A 16,396-nucleotide genomic window follows, 5' to 3' on the forward strand; every position below is an offset into this window, starting at 1 on the left:
GGTTCGAAGCCAGCCTGGGTAGAAAAGTCCCCATGAGACTCTTATCTCCAATTAACCGCTAAAAAACTGGAGATGGCGCTGTGGCTCAAAGTGGTAGAGTGTTACTTAAGTAAAAGAGCTCAGAGACAGTGCCCAGGCCCTGAGTTCAAGCCCCATGACCAACCAAAACAATTTTTAATTTTTTGTATGTGAACAAGTTCAGTGGTAGGGCACTTACCTAGCATCAAGGCCTTGAGTCTAGCACCTCAAAAAGGATGTAGAAATACATGTATATACAGTGGGACGATACTGAGCAATAAAAAGAATAAAATCTTGTCATTTGCAGCAGCACACATAAACCTGGAGGGTGTCAGGCTAAGGGACAGGAGCCAGGGGCAGAGAGACAAGTTCCTCCTTCAGGGGAGGAAAGCCCGCAGGCGAGGCACAGAAAGGTGTTCAGCAGAGGCTGGGAAGGAAGTGGAGAGGGCAGAGGCCAGACCAAAGCACAGCGGGCACGAGGAAGAGCTCTAGTGCGCCGGCTACAGTGGGGGCGTGACAGTGTGCAGATAACACTTTATAAAGCCCAGGAGAGAAGAGCTGCAAACACTGGTTCCCAGCCTGACCGTCACACACTGCAGACCCTCGCAGACACAGACAGCACGTGTTTCTTAAACGCCCATGAGAGTCACAAGTCCTGTTGTGGGGGTGTGGAAGGCCCAGCCCTCCCTGTGTGGGCTCTCCTAGTGGTGCAGTGAGTGCACTTGCTCCAAGTACACCAGCAAGCAAAGGGGAGCAGCAAGACACAGCTTCAGAACCAAAATCAGAACTTTCCTTTTATTTCTGGATAGCAGCAAAATCAGAGATCAACCTTCTGCTGGTAGCATGGTGGAAGTGTTTCTGTAGAGCTTCGGGGTAAATGTCCAAACATGCACAAAGAAGATGGCTGACCAGAGAAGACAGCAAGGTGTGGGTGGGTGCCGCTGTGGCTGAGCAGGAGGAGTTTGTGTGTTGCTGGTAGAGCATGCCTGTGGGGCTCAGACAGGACAGGGCTAGGCTGAGTCTCCTACTTCCTTCAAGAGGACTTACAGGTTTCTCTAATGCTCGGTGAGAACGGTGAAAAGACAAAAATGTGACCATATTCATGTTGGACAACTGGGCCCCGGCCAGGCCCAAGTGTGAAGACTGAGATCTCGGGGTCACCCGGTGTTCACGGCCTAGGCCTCAGAGGGCCCGGCCACATGCTACAGCGTCCTGGGGGCCCTTCCCGAGTGCGGTGCTCTAGGCGGCCCATCGCAGCTGCCCAGGTCCATACGAAGGGCGTGGGAAGCTGGACACGGCAGCTCCGCGGCCCATGTCCCATCCTGCTAAGTCAGCTTTCTCATGCGCCGGGTATGTTTGTCCACAGTCAAGGTTGCTCGGTCCACGGCTGCGGTGATGCCGTCCAAGGCTTCATCCTGCCGCTCCAGTTCTGTCTCCGTGTCCAGCGCCAGTCCTTTCAGCTTGCTCAGGATCTGGGCAGCAGCACAGACGACAGCGTTAGTGGATGTTCTGTAAGCACCCAGAGACATGTCTATCCCCTGCATCCCCTCTATAGCACCCCTGACCCTGGGGTGACAAGGTAGATTGTTTGAGTCACTGGGGACAGAGCCAGCGTCGGGGCTTGGCCTTCACAACCAAAGGACCCTGCAGTCTCTGGCAGCCCCCAACACAGAGCAAGTACTGCGGAAGTGGTGAATGAGCCTGCGTGGATATGTGAGTTCCTGTGCTGTCTGTGCGTTACCTGTCTGCGACCACATGGATGTGGGAAAAACAGGACTAACCAGAAAAAATAGGGCTCTTTCCTCCACTGCATGTATGAACATAAAGGGCAGGACCAAGCAGGCTGGCACAGGCGGAGCAGCAGGTCTCCGCGGGCAATGGGCTTCGGGCAAGTCCACAGATGACAACGGAGCTGAGCAACCTGTCCCCTCGTGACCGCACGAGGTCCACACCGTTCAGCCTCGCGCATCTCTGGGGTACTGTGCTGCCAACTGCAGACAGCAGAGCAACCATGTGGAGGAGGAGACGCGTGGTAGGGATCACGAGTGATTGTTAATGCTCGTGGACCCTCGGCGCCATGGGCTTATCGACGAAAGGGCTCCCTGCAGCACTCCCCTGACGGTCTCTCGGAGGCTTCGCCACCCCAGCGACGCTCCCACCTAGGTCACCCTGACGTTCGTGTGAAGCACAACGCCTCACAGCACGCTCTCCAGAAGCACTTCCTGTGACCCACTGGGTGCAGCAACTGGGCATAAAAGCCTGTCAGAGATGCGGGAGGCCCGGCAGTGCTGACCACAGGGGTCCAGGGCTGTGGAGCCTGCTGGCCGGGCTGGCCAGGCTGAGGCCCCTCCGCTCTCCACCCACCCTCCGTGACTCACACCACACCCAATGTCGTTATCCTGTGGAGACTCATCACACTGTGGAGTGCTAGTTTAACTACATGCTCATGAAGCCTGGGTGTAAAAATTCAATATACAAAAAGGAAAACGTGGTAAAAGAAATAACACTGACAAGCACTTGTGATCCATGTGAACACCCTCTTAGGGAGTCTCCCCAGACGTGAGGGAGTGAGGCCATGAACACAAGCCGAGGACCCCGAGTTCCGTGTGCACGGGAGCCTTCCGCTAGCTCAGCACCTCCCTCAGCCATCCGGTGGCCAGGACCCCTCAGGGGCCCTTCCCTGCACTCACCCCTCAGGGGCCCTTCCCTGCACTCACCCCTCAGGGGCCCTTCCCTGCACTCACCCCTCAGGAACCCTTCCCTGCACTCAGTGGCCAGGCATTGCCCCCAGACCCCTCAGTGTCGCACGTGTGAAACGCTGCCCCCGGGTAGGGGCCTGAGCTGCGCCAGCGCCTCGGGTGGAGTAGCTGGCTGTCACCAGGCAGGTATTCAGAAGATGTACTGCCGCTGAATGTCAGGTTCTCCACTCTGGAATCCATACTGTTTGCTCACAGGCCAGCCTCCCACAGGACGGGGAGAGCTCGGTCCTTCACTCTGTGTCTCGATTCAACAAGAGCTGGGAGGAGCCCAGGACAGTATGGCCCCGCTCCTTCCCCAGATGGGGAGGTACGCACGATCTGGCACAGTAACAGCTGTGCCGACGGAGGGGGGCCTCCGTGATGGAGCCTGTCCCACCTGTGTGCAGGCAGACGGGAGGTAGGCGGTGCACGCAGACTTCAGCAGTCTGCGCGGGGACCACCATCACAGGAGGCCAGCACCGCTGACTGCGGGCAGCTGTTCTACGCCAGCTTTCCTGCCCTCTCTGGGACACAGTGGAAACTCCATCATTGAGTCATTCCTGAGAAGCTGGCTGGAGCTCTGGAAAGTATACTGTGGGGTCAGCTGGCTCTGGGGGATGGGCAGATGACGTCATGCAGCAGGTCTTTTCCATCTCTTCCTATGACTTCACACAGCAGATGCCCAGACAGTGCAGTAAAAAAGAAAAATGAATCCCACCCACTGCCACAGCGGGTTGCTCCTCCCTGCCACGTGCTGTGGTTGGTACCAGCCCTCCCAGGCACCTGGTCTATTCGGAAGGTCACCCTGCCAGGAGCGAGTGCAGAGGAATCGCCCGTGCCACCCCGGCACACCGTCTGAGGTCCTGCGAGGAGCACCCTGCCTCCTGTGGTCAGACCACACACAGCCTGGAGGTGGTGCTCTGCAGGGTCTAGGGCCTGTCCATCACTGTGAAACTGTGCTGGAATTTATGGCTACGTGCCAGGTAACGGTGGAGTTAGTGACGGTGCCCTGTGCAACCTTCCTTAGTTTGTGTTCATGTACCAGAAATGCCCCCCAAGGACACGGTACTCGGGCTGTTCCCATCCCTAAGGACACATGTCTGAGTTTAAAACTGAAAGGCTGTCATGGGCCGTAAGGCTCTGCACTAGCTGCTGTGCTCTCTGGGCACAGCAGCTGAGAGCAAGGGTCTCGGCCCTTCTGGAACTTGGGCGCTTCGGCGTCCAGCGTGGCTATGTGTGTGTCCTGTTGTCCCACCTGCAACTTGTTCCCTCCGCTCGTGACTCACCAATTGCTTGTTTTTGTTCTAGCCAAGAATGGTGCATGTGGGATGCAAGCAAAGTCAGGCAGGAAGAGGTCTTTCACACTAGTGCTACAGGTTTGGCGTTCCTACTCTGAAAATCCAAAGTCTGGAATGATGTTGCACCGAACATTCCACACCAGACCTCCTAGGTCGGTGGTAGTCAAGACAAATGTGTACTAAAATTCAGTAAGATCACCCGCGGTGTATGTATATACAGGTGTACATGAAACAAGTTAATTCCATGGTTAGACTTAAGTGCCATCCCTAAGGCATCTCATTTTGTCTATCTAAATACTCCAAATCCTAACCAACCCAAAACGCACAACACTTTGTCCTCAGCATTTCCTTCCTAGCAGGAGAAGCCCTATTTTTACCACTATGTCAAAATGTTCTTATAAAGCAAAGATATGAATTCAAGCATATACAGTTCTCTTTTCTGTTTGTTGTTTTCATTCTCTTGCTGTTGTAAACAAAAGCTGAGAATTAAGGGACCCTGGCTATTTAACTGAACATGGCTTTATGAACTTCACACATAATCTGCAAACATATGAACAAGGTCAAGGAAGGCTGGGCACTGGCCCACAGTGGAGATCCGCTGGACCCAGGCCAGGCCAGCCTGCAGCAGGGTACAACCTGCACGACATGAGACATTCTGGAACACTGACTCAGTAGCAGCACCAGGATTCTGAGAAGTCCTCTGTTCCTGAAAACCAGAACGAGGACTTCATCAAGGACATGAGGAAGCCACATACACACCCAGAGATACAGGCCCAGGTGCTGTGTCCACACTGGAACCTCCACAAAGCCTATCCACTAAAAGGAAATGTAAGATGCAACTACAATCGGAAGGACCCACGTGTCAAGAAGCAAACAATGGCTATCTACAAAATACCATATTTTACAAGGAAATCCATTAAAACGGTGAGTGACTGGGTATAATATTCCTTTTCAAAAAGAACTCTTAATATTCTTTTTTTTTTTTTTGTCGGCCGTGGGGCTTGAACTCTGGGCCTGGGCACTGTCCCTCAGCTCTTCAGCTCAAGGCGAGCGTTCTACCACTTGAGCCACAGCGCCACTTCCGGTTTTCTGGTGGTTTATTGGAGATAAGAGTTTCACAGTCTTTCCTGCCCGGGCTGGCTTTGAACCGCGATCCTCAGATCTCAGTCTCCTGAGTAGCTAGGATTACAGGCATGAGCCACCAGTGCCCGGCAAGAAATCCTAATATTCTTATGTGAATGTCAAACTTGAAACATATGTCGACCAGGACAAATAGCTAAACACTAGCCACATGTGAAACAAGACCACAGAGCCACAGGACCACCAAGGACCACCTCCATGACAGACTTTCTGAGTGTCCTTCGCTTCCTTCCTTAGCTTCCTGACAGGCTAGGAGATAAGAATATGCACATCCCCTGGCCTTCACCTAATATGCACATGCAACCAACAGCCAAAAGCAGCTGATTACCTATGAACGCTTGGGCATTTTACTGTATAAATACTCAAAATAAAGGCTGGTTGCTATTCAACTTTTGACTTGGAAAAAGTCTCACCATTTTTTAAGTCTTAAAAATAGAACTCATTCCGAACAGCCAGTTAAGACCCTTGGCCTGCCTGCCAAAATGCACTTGAAATTAATTAGTACTGTAAAAACTGAAAAGATCTTTATAGCTACTAAGTGTGCAGACAAAGAAAATGACTGAGTTAACCTTCCAAGTGCTAGCAGTACCTCTAGAATCTTGGTAGGCTTTCTTCTTTAAAAGAGGGACTGAAGTAATTAAGCAGCGTCGGGCACATTCCATATAACTGAGGATGGAAAGAATGGAGCTCATGAAGTCTGGCCAAACCTTAAAAACAGTTGTTCCCCCTGTGGCCCAGGATGACAAGCTGTCTAGTCATCAGTGCACAATGCCGCCAGCCTCTGAAATATCCAGGGGCCTCTCTGATGAGCCCTTTCTGGCTGTGTGTCAAAGACTAAGCTCAAAACGGATGCTTCCCCAAGTCCCTGCTACATTCATGAGTAAACATGGTCACTAGGCAGTTTTACCCACGTAGAGGTTTACCTGTCTCAAAAGTGCTCTGAGTTCTAGGAGAAAGCAGCACAGAGCCTACACAGCACAGGCAAGACACAGAAATGTGTGTGTGTGTGTGTGTGTGTGTGTGTGTGTGTGCGCGCGCGCGCGCGCACGCGCATGTGTGTGCATTTAGAAAGAAACCTCCACGACAGCCAGAGCTCTGTGGTTCGGGGCAGTCCCAATGTCTGCACAAGGAGAGGCAGCAAGTGCTGCTGCTGAACAGGCTGGCCGGTCATCTCCGCCTATGAAGGAAGGAGAAGGGCTTGGGGGACTCAGGCAGAAACCAGCCAGGAAGCAGAGACTTGAACAAGCTCAGGGGAGAAGGCAGACAGAGGGGAAAGCAGTCATGGTCCTGAGGATAGACACTTTCCTAAGGCTTTCTTTGAGGAGCCAAGATCCTCGAGGCTTGGCCACCTTGCCAGCCCTTGGGTCCCAGAGATGCCCCGGAACAAAACACGCATCGCTCAGTGATACGTGCCGGCAGCCCACATGTACAAAGCTGCCTGGATTTAGGACAAGCATCACCAACACTGCCTGGGTTGACAGGAACACCATACGAGATGTACCACAAGAGGGAAAGTGGGGAGAGCCATCTCCATTTTGTCCAAAAGGAGAGGAAGTAGGTAGTGTAGCTACAGCTCACTGAGGCTGCACAGGTATACTTAACACGAAGCTTGTGCGCAAGCACCACCTCTCCCTGCTGGGGTGCAGCCTCAGCCTGGCAACCTACCATACAGCCCAGCTCTGGTGACCAGCTCTGTGCCCCCGCTAGCTGCTGTCACTCCGCCCCAGGGCTCAGGTGAGACCATGTGAATCTCAAGTGCCTGCCGTGAGTTCACTGTTAGCTAGCTTGGAAGCCTCAACTGTCACGCTGACTCACCCAGAAACTGTGAATTTTCTTGCAGTGAGAAATTAGCAACCATTTAGGAACAGAGCTGGGATAAATCAAGCTGTCTACAACTCCAAATAGCTCTACCAGTCGAGGCCGTTAATATGCTGTGGGGAAGGCAAGACAGGGAAGTTGGCTTTCGCCACAGCAAAGCCCCAGGGGCTGCAGGAACATGCTCAGCTGCAATCTGTCACATGCAGCACTCTCAGACCACCCTGCCTGCTCCGAGGGGTGTGGGGGCTGGGAGCAGGGTAGGCGTGGGGCTCCCCTCTCAGGAACCCCACATCTGTGGAGTGGTGGGGCTGGCTTGTGCTATTTCTGATGGACTTAAGAGACCCCGGAGGTCTTCGGGGACCTGTGCGCCTTGAGCTACATCTGGCAGCTGGTTGCCCTGGTAGATGGCTGTTCTTACTCCAGGTCCAAAGAGAGAAATAGTGCTGGATGCTGAGCATTCGGGGCTGGGCTTGGTCACTCCCTTGATTTGCTACCAGGCCACAATGAGATGCCAGGGTTTGAGAGAAAAAGGAATCTTCATTTTTTAACAGAAGGGATTTGAATTTAAAATGCCACTTTGAAAGGTCATATGAGAAAATGTGTGTGTGTGTGTGTGTGTGTGTGTGTGTGTGTGCGTGTGTCTCAGCGGTACCCTTAACACAGGACAGAGAGAAGATGAACTGAACGGTCTCTACACAGTCTACTAGGCTCAGGAACACGTGGGCTTCGTTAGTTCAGTCAGTCCCCAGCAGGGCTCTGCCACGTGGAAAGGGCAGCGCAGCAAGGAGCCATCCGGCTAAGAAGTAGCATGGTATGTACCCATCTCAGGATGTGCTTTCTCACTGCGCACAAGATGGACAGACAGACATGTGCTGTCCAGACCTAGCACCAATGGCCTCCTTTGGCTTCATCTCCTCTCGTTTGCATAATACGACCCAACAGCATCACAAATCCAAAACCTGCTTCCCAGTCTAAATCAGGAAGTGTGTAGCACTTATCACTTATTTCTAAAAGTTAATAGCAGGGTGGGGGAAGATGGCTCACACCTGTAGTCATAGCTATTCGGGAGCCTGAGATCTGAAGATTGAAGTTTGAAGCCAGCCTGGCCAGGAAAGCCTGTGAGACATCTCTAATTAACCAGCAAAAAGCAGGAAATGGCTCAAGTGGTAGAGTGACAGTCTTGAGCAAAAGAACTCAGAGACAGCACCCAGACCCCAAGTTCAAGCATTTAGAACTGTTCCCTAGGCAGGTCCTCCGGGAACGTGTCCTTTGGGATTTTTATGGAGGCTTCCTTAGGAAGCATGGCTGATTAGAAGACACATTTCTGCAGAGAAATGGCAGGAAATAGGACTAAGACCAAATGTATATTTCATAACACAGAGGCAGATACACGAACTGCACATATCCAGTGCCAGGCAATGGAAGTATGAAATAGTAGGAAGTATTTTCTTTGATCACAGTGGAATCAAGATGTGGTTAGAAATCTGGAAATCCATAACATTCACAAATATGTAGAAATTAAACACCATTCTCCTACAATCAATGGAAGGAAATCAGTAACTCCTTGAGATAAGAACCGCAGCGTGATAACCATGCTGAATCCATGCAGGTCTGGCCCTCAAATGTGGGGTCGACTTGGAGAACGGGAGAGATGCGCATCACTCCCCCAGGAGGAAAGCCACAGGGCCACTTCCACTGGCGCACAGAAGATATCACCAAAGCTCACATCCCCTCCTGACGAAACTCTCAGAAACCAGCAACACCAGGAACGTCTTCACCATGGCCAAGGGTGTTCCTGAGAAGCGACCACTAACAGTTTTCCCCAAGATCGGGACAGAGGTGGGAGCAGATGCCAATGTCTACCACAGGGTGCTGGCACCCTGGAAGCTATAGCAACAGAGAGGCCAACCATGGTAGAAAGGACACAGTGAAATAGTCTCTGCGTGCAGAAGATATTATCTGTTCAGAGCTGATTCACGAGCTTAGTACGGTTGCAGGCCTAACAGGACAATAACTAGTTGGTTCTATACAGGAGTAAAGAATCAGAAAAGGATGTTAAGAAATTAAAACATACAATAGCATCCCAAACAATAACAAGGCAGAGTTTATGCAAGGAGGTGAAAAGCGTGCACACTGACAATGACTGAACACTGTTGAATGAAGGGACACCCTACGTGCCTGGGCTGGGAGACCTCATGGCAGCTCAGCTGTGGCCTCCTAGAGAGATCTCGAATCTGTGAAGTCACTATCAAAACTCCAACTGCAGTTTCTAAAAATGAAATGGAAAGGCCAAGACTTAAATCCCTATGAAACAGAATAGTAAGATGGAAAGACTCACCCTTCCCAATCTCAACGCTTGCTATAGAGCTATAATAATAAAGTATCACCGATGTTGGACAAATAGAAGTGAAAAAAGAGAAAAACCAGAAATAAAGTTATACTTCTACAGCTCTTGGGCGTCTGACATGGAATCAATGCTACCTAATTGGGGAAGGAATGGCTGGTTCACCAGGCAGGGCAGGGACAAGTGGATATCCACATGGCAAAAACATCTCAAGCAAGCTGGGCGCCGGTGGCTCACACCTGTCATCTTAGCCACTCAGGAGGCTGGGATCTGAGGATCGCGGTTCAAAGCCAGCCCGGGCAGGAAAGTCCGTGACTCTTATCGCCAATAAACCACTAGAAAACTGGAAGTGGTGCTGTGGCTCAAGCGGGAGAGTGCTGGCCTTGAGCTGAAGAGCGCAGGGACAGCGCCCAGGTCCAGAGTTCAAGCCCCACGGCTGACAAAAAAAAAAAAAAAAAAAGAATTATTTTTATGGAAGTGGAGTTGTAGCTCAAGTAGTAAAGCACTAGCCTTGAACCAAAGAAGCTTAGAGACAGTACCCAGGCCCCAAGTTCAAACCTTAGAACTGGTGGGCATGCAAGCGTGCACGCACACACATGCACACGCGCACGCGCGCGCACACACAGAGATATAAAGAATTTCTACACAATGAAGTCTTATCCAAAACAAGCACAAGAGCAAGGCTTTCAGAGTTTGGACTATTTCCATGCATATTTCATCTCATGATGAAACCTAAATGAATATCAAAGTTTACTTCTGATTTTTATACACCTTACACATACATAGCCCAAAAGGATCTTATGCAGTACCCTCAGTACACCTGTGTTGTGACATCAAGTGTGCATCATGTCTTTGGTCAAAAAGATTTAGATCTTGGGACATTTTATATTTTTGGATCAGACAATCTGTGAGTGAGATAGATGTTTCAACGCATCACTAACATCTACACTGGAATCAAAGTTACACGGAAAAACAGCTCTATAAACCCCCTGCTCCCCAAAATCTGTCTTAGCTGCAGTGTAATAAGGAAGTAGATGGCCAGTGTCCAGTGGCCAGCTCCGGCAGCAGGAGGTCGCCAAGCAGAGACGACAGAACCCTGCAACGTGCTGTGACACACACACACAGTACCCCATGGCTCCAGACTCCTTTGTCTGGCGGGCACTCCCCAGGTGAGCAGTCTGGCTGTCAGGCCTGTTCACAGGGGCCATGTGCTCCTCCCACAGTGCTTGCCCATGCAGAGCTCTTGAGGTTTGCACCAACAGTCACACGGACAAACGAGCTTGTGGCTTCTGCAGGTGGACCGTGTGTGTGCAATCGCGTGTATGTGTGTGTATGTGCACAGCCAGCATTCATCGGTCCTCATGCTCATCTCAGGCTCTTGTTGGCTGGGGCCCCATGGTGCAGATGAGGCGCTAGAGAAGAGGCTAAGTGATGCTCTTCTAGCAGAGTGAGGACACAGACGGACCGGAGCAAGTTTAAACCTGAGTGCTGAGATCAGCCAGGGAGATGAAAGGCGAAGGAAAGACAAGCGTTTCTTAAAACAGTTCCACAGCCCTAAGATCATCTACCTGTGAGGACGGGCATGGGGTGGCGCTGGAGTTGGCACAGCCTGACACGGACTTCACAGATGCAAACATGAAGACAGAAGCACCTGCATCTCTTGTGGCTCTCAACTACTCAGGGCCTGAGAGCCTTGGGCGGCCACCACACCCCCACCCCACACTACAACTCCTCACACCCGAAGCGTCCCCCTGGAATAACTGTTTTGTTGAGCTGAGTTAATCAACTTGGTCCTTTTCATTTCTATGCACTCTGTGTGTGTGTGTGTGTGGCTTTTTTACTGGTTAATTGGAGATAAGAGTCACACAGCCTTTTCTGCCCAGTCAGATCTCATCCTCCTACGCAGCTAGGTTTGCAGGCATAAGCCACCAGCACCCCATGTTCTTACTGTTTGCGAGAGCCCCAAGCACAGCAGGTGCGTCCCAAGAGGAGCCTCCACACACTCTTCTCACCACCACACGAGGGTCTGGGCACAGCAGTCCCCTTTCTCCGCCATAGCCTGTCACTAGGACCAGCTGCATCCTCTTGCTAACACCCAGCAGTCCCAACTGCTTGGTATCCCCTGGCTGCTTCTCATTCCAAGGGGAAGTGGGGATGAAGAGCCTCCAAATAGGACAGAACAAAGAAATGGAGAGGAAAAAACACAACGTGGGCCCCCCATACCCTGCTGAGCACAACCTATTGCCATTTTTTGTTTTATAATCCTCAACGTGGCACCCACAGATCTGATAGAGCACAGCCGCAGTTCTAGGGAGGAGAAGACACGGTGGCCAGCAGAGGGGCGCTGCCAAATCCACCAGGGAATGGGCTCCCCGCGGCCCCCTGGGATCTTCCTCCCTAGGCCACAGTGACGCGGCCGCCGGCAGCCGCAGACCACGCACCCACACAGCCCACTCCCATCCCCATGCCATCCTGGCTGCCTCCCCCAGCAGCCTCAACGGCAATTTAAATCATCAGGACACGTCTCAACATAATGGCCTCCACAGCATCTACAACCAAAACCACAGCTGGATGGAGGAGGAGTTCGTGCATTTTTGTTTTCTCCAGAAAATTTAACTCATTCCTACTTATGCTGAGCTTCAACTGTAGAGTGAAGAATTCTTTCCTAACTATGAAACATGTGTTTTTAATCTTGCAAGGAACATTCTGTGTAAAGCTGACCAGTAGACAGGGCTCAGCAGCCTTCTCCACGGGTCCCGCCAACTGCTCCTGGCCAGCCCCATCACAGACAACTGTCCACACCACTGGCCTGGGCGGCTCAACAGGCTGACCTTGACACACGGTACCCTCTGTGACCCTGGATCCTGCCACAGACAGTCCTGTCCTCGCCCTGTGTGAGTGCACCCTGACATCCCCATCTCAGGCCAGCCTATGGCACAGGCTGGCCACTGGCTATCTGGAGACAGAAGAGGGCCCTGGAAACAGTATGTTCACCTAACAGACGACGTTCCCACCTTTTCATCCAGAGCGTGGCTCCTTCTTCAGTCTAAAGACAACTAGAGAGCACAGCCACTAACACCATGGTACGGGGCACCCTCAAACCTCTCCTGCCCTACGACCCGGGTGTGCTCTCGCAGCCTCTTAGACAAAGGCTCAGGAACAGCCCAACAAGATGGTACTCAGTGAGCCCGAAAGTCAATACACTGAGGACACTGTGACCTGTAGAATGTGCCATCACAGCTGGCAAGTAAGGTGTGTGTGTCATGCTTGAAAATGACTACTAGATCACAAGGAAAAAGGGGCATGGATGCATTTTTAAATATACCATTCAAAAGATGAAGGCCTTTCTTCATTCAAAGAAAGAGCTGAGCTCAAAGAAGTTTATGGCTATGTGAACACATAAAATGTAAATCAACATGTGGCGGCTTATACCGGTAATCCTAACTACTTAGGAGGCTGAGACCTGAGGATCACAGTACAAAGCCAGTTTAGGTAGATAAATCAGACTCTTATCTCCAATAACCAGTAAAAAGCTGCAAGTTGAGGTGTGCCTCAAATGGTAGAGTGCCAGCCTTGAGAAAAAAACCAAGCAAGTACACGAGGCTCTGAGTTCAAGCCCCAGTACCCCCTACACACAAGAATTTGTTTTTAAAAAGCAGGCTTAACAGATTGCTCATAACCACTTTCCAGTGGCAGTGGGCAGACTCTCACACACTTTGTCCGATAGGACACCAGGGTCCATCTACTGTCTGGGATGGAGCTGCTGCACATCCCCTAGTACTGAGCATGGACACAGGTCTTGGACAGGCCAGGCCACTGTGTGTTCATTTCAATAGCAGAACTGGGCAAGTGTAAATGCTGACTCAAAATTGCATGATTTGGAGGAATTACTATTCTTTTTTCAAGGCAAGAATGGTATCGAGATTACTGTTTAACAGCTTTTATCTTTGATCTTGGTGTTTTTGAGAGAGGGTCTCACTATATAACCCAAGCTGGCCTCTAAGCCATGGTTCTCCTGCCCTAGCCTCCCAAGTGCTAGAATTACAGACGCAGAGACCACAGACGTACACTTCCATGCCCAGCTTATGAACAGCTCTTATCTGTTAAAGAAACATACTGACGTATCTGCAAATGAAATGATACAATGATGAGGTGCTACTCAGAAACTAGAAAACACATTACACTGTCCAGCAATACCACAGGAAGACAAACTAAAAATGTGTGTACCAAATATTTGTTTCCTAGGGAAATGTTGTGAGCTTCTTTACAAACCAAAGCTCAGGATGAGAGGGAACTGCATGTGCCAGTGCACCCTGGCTGCACATGCACGCGTGGCCCATGTGCACACGTGCGTACGTAGGGGCACGCGCGCGCGCACACACACGCCCCCCCCCCCCCCCCGGCAGTGCACATACCAGTACATGAGCAGTAGACGCAGTACACACCACACACGTACAGCACACACACACGGACAGTATATGCAACAGGAGCACAGGTGTACAAACATACACTATGGGTGGAAGAGCTACCAAGGCAATTGTGTGTGCAGGAACAAACGAGCATGCTGTGCCGTACTTATGCCATGACAAACACGGACTTGGAATGAATGGGCAGTGCCCTTCCTGTCCTCTTCCAGCTACAGGGAGCTCAGCAAACCACTGGATGCAGGCAGCTCTCTCCAGAGAGTCCCCCACAAGAGAGCAGAGCCTGTCTTCAGAGAGAACACTGCCCTCGCCCGTGGCAGCTCTGAGGATCCGCTACCTGTGTCAGCTCCTGGGCTTCCCTGTCAGAAAGGAAGGGCTGTCTCCTCTGCAGCTGCAGCCGTCTGCCCTCCTGGTCTCCTGTGGGTTGCTCGTGGTGCATGGAACAGCCCATCAGCCCGGATGCTGGAACGGAAAGTTGAGGTCAGCGGTGACATCTTTCGGAAGGCGCAAACCACACACCAATGTTCAGAACCTCACAAAGGGACATTTATCACCACAGCACTTTGGTCTGGTGGGGTGTGTCCGTGTGCTCATTATGGGTCTCTGTCCCTGGCTCCCACAAATCTGAATACCCCACCCTAGGGACTTCATCTAGCCTTGGCCCCACATCATTGAAGTTTGCAATACCATAAACACCTAGTGGCTAGTTCTGTAACTATCTCTCCAAAGTAAAGCTCTTTTAGTCAAGAGTGGTTGGGAGCTTTTTTTTTTTTTTTTAAAGAAAAAACTAAACGTGGTGAATAAAAAACACAAGAACCGTTGAACCCTGGTGAAATGTACATAAGAAACATCACCAGGAAACTGTGGGGACAGCTGAGCTATTCCACAGAACACTGTGGTTCCAGAGAGCACAGGAAATGGCCGACAAACGGAGCCAAGCAGAGCGGTGTGTACAGCTGCCCCGAGGTGGGGTGAGTCAGAGCCGCTCTGTGCTTAGGCAGGGCTCGGGGCAGCGGGCAGCTCCATGGCTTGGGAACGTACACGAGCCACCAGGTTCCCTGATCACCCGCACACCGGGTATGCACACATCTCACACCCAATGCCGAGCAGCTGACTGAACGGTGAAGGGGGGCCATTCAGCATGGCCCTGTGGCTGCCACAGGGGACCACCTGTTCTTTAATTAGAGCCAGTCCAACTGCAACTCCAGCACTTCCTGGCTCAGATAAGGGCTGCAATTAAAGTCTGATCTTTGCTCTCCTCTGTGACACAGGCCACCTCAGATACAGAGCAACAGCCAAGGGCGTACATTAGACTAGGAAGAAAGAGAAAGGGCACTGGGTTGATAACGCGCATCTCCGGGCAGCCAGCAGGTATCCTATACAGTTGCCTCACAGCTAGATGAGATACAGCAGCTTAAAGGCCAATGCTAAACACATAAGAACAGGAAAAGGAAGCACACGTGTGTGTAGAGGTAGAGGGGGGGTAAAGTAGGGAGGAAGGCTCGGAACCTGAAGACCAGGAACTAAATAGGTGGGCCCTCACGATATGACAGCCAGGTACTCCATTCCTCCCTAGGAAAGATCACAAGCCTACACACACACACACACACACACACACACACACACACACACACACACACACACACAAGGTCACAAGCCTACACACACACACACACACACACACACACACACACACACACACACACACACACACACACACACACACACACACACACACACACACACACTTCTAGTCTGACCATCTTATATATATTGGTGCTGGGCCTGGGCTTGAACTCGGCCTGGGTGCTGTCCCTGAGTTTATTTTGCTCAAGGCTAGTGCTCTACCACTTGAGCCATAGCTCCACTTCTGGCTTTTTGGTGGTTAGCTGGGGATAAGAGTCTCACAGACTTTCCTGCTCAGGTTGGTTTGAACCATGACCCTCAGATCTTAGCCTCCTGAGTAGCTAGGATTAGAGGAGTGAGCTAATGGTGCTAGGTTCTCCCAGTAATCTTTACAAGGTAACTTCCCAAGTGTGAGGCTGAGCAGGGAAGTGACCTCACCCACCCATAGGAATAAAGGTGGGGCAAGGCGGGCGGGCAGGGTAGATGCGCCAAGGCTGGTGGGAGCCACTTGGGAGGGAGGCCTCATCAACTTGACCCCCACCCTACACAGCTCAGCATCTGGACCCAATCACACACAGCATTAACTTAGGATGTATCCTTGGGATGGCTGCCTTCTTATTCCGCTCCATTTTTTCTTTTTTTGTAGGTCCAATATCAGGACTCAAACTCAAGTACCTGACTTTCACTCACTAGCTAGTGCTCTACCAACTGGCTACAACTCCCACTCCTTATTCCATTCTTAAAAACCAATCTAGTGGCAGGAAGCCAAATTTATTTTACAACCTGTGTCTGCCCATGCTAATGGTGGAGACAAAGCTCCCACTCCTCCTGCAGTCTTCAGAGCTCATCAGTTAGTCTGTCTGCTCATGAGACCGCCCATTCCTGACTGTAATAGCACTTTGGTCAGCAGTGGACACAACCAGCAAAACAGGCAAGAGGCAATCTCCTCAGACCACACCCAGAGGACCCACTACTATATTTAACCTGGCC

General features: G+C 51.3%; 1 protein-coding gene across 8 annotated transcripts in view; it reads right to left on the minus strand.

The window, feature by feature from the left end:
• Nucleotides 1-795: 795 nt before the first annotated feature.
• The window catches only part of Snap47 (synaptosome associated protein 47), a 37,222-nt gene continuing 21,621 nt past the window's right edge, over nt 796-16,396 (minus strand). For 7 of the 8 annotated variants that reach the window (XM_042669498.1, XM_042669501.1, XM_042669500.1 and 4 more), the window contains 2 exons: nt 14,118-14,242; nt 796-1,490 (listed from right to left, as the gene is read on the minus strand). In XM_042669498.1, coding sequence (XP_042525432.1) covers nt 1,344-1,490; nt 14,118-14,242 — 272 coding nt within the window. In that variant the 3' untranslated portion in view covers nt 796-1,343. The remainder of the gene's footprint in view (nt 1,491-14,117; nt 14,243-16,396) is intronic. The other variant, XM_042669502.1, reaches the window with a different exon arrangement.

This window comes from Dipodomys spectabilis, unplaced genomic scaffold, assembly GCF_019054845.1.
Source record: "Dipodomys spectabilis isolate Male_0828 unplaced genomic scaffold, ASM1905484v1 ptg000496l, whole genome shotgun sequence".
NCBI lineage: Eukaryota > Metazoa > Chordata > Mammalia > Rodentia > Heteromyidae > Dipodomys > Dipodomys spectabilis.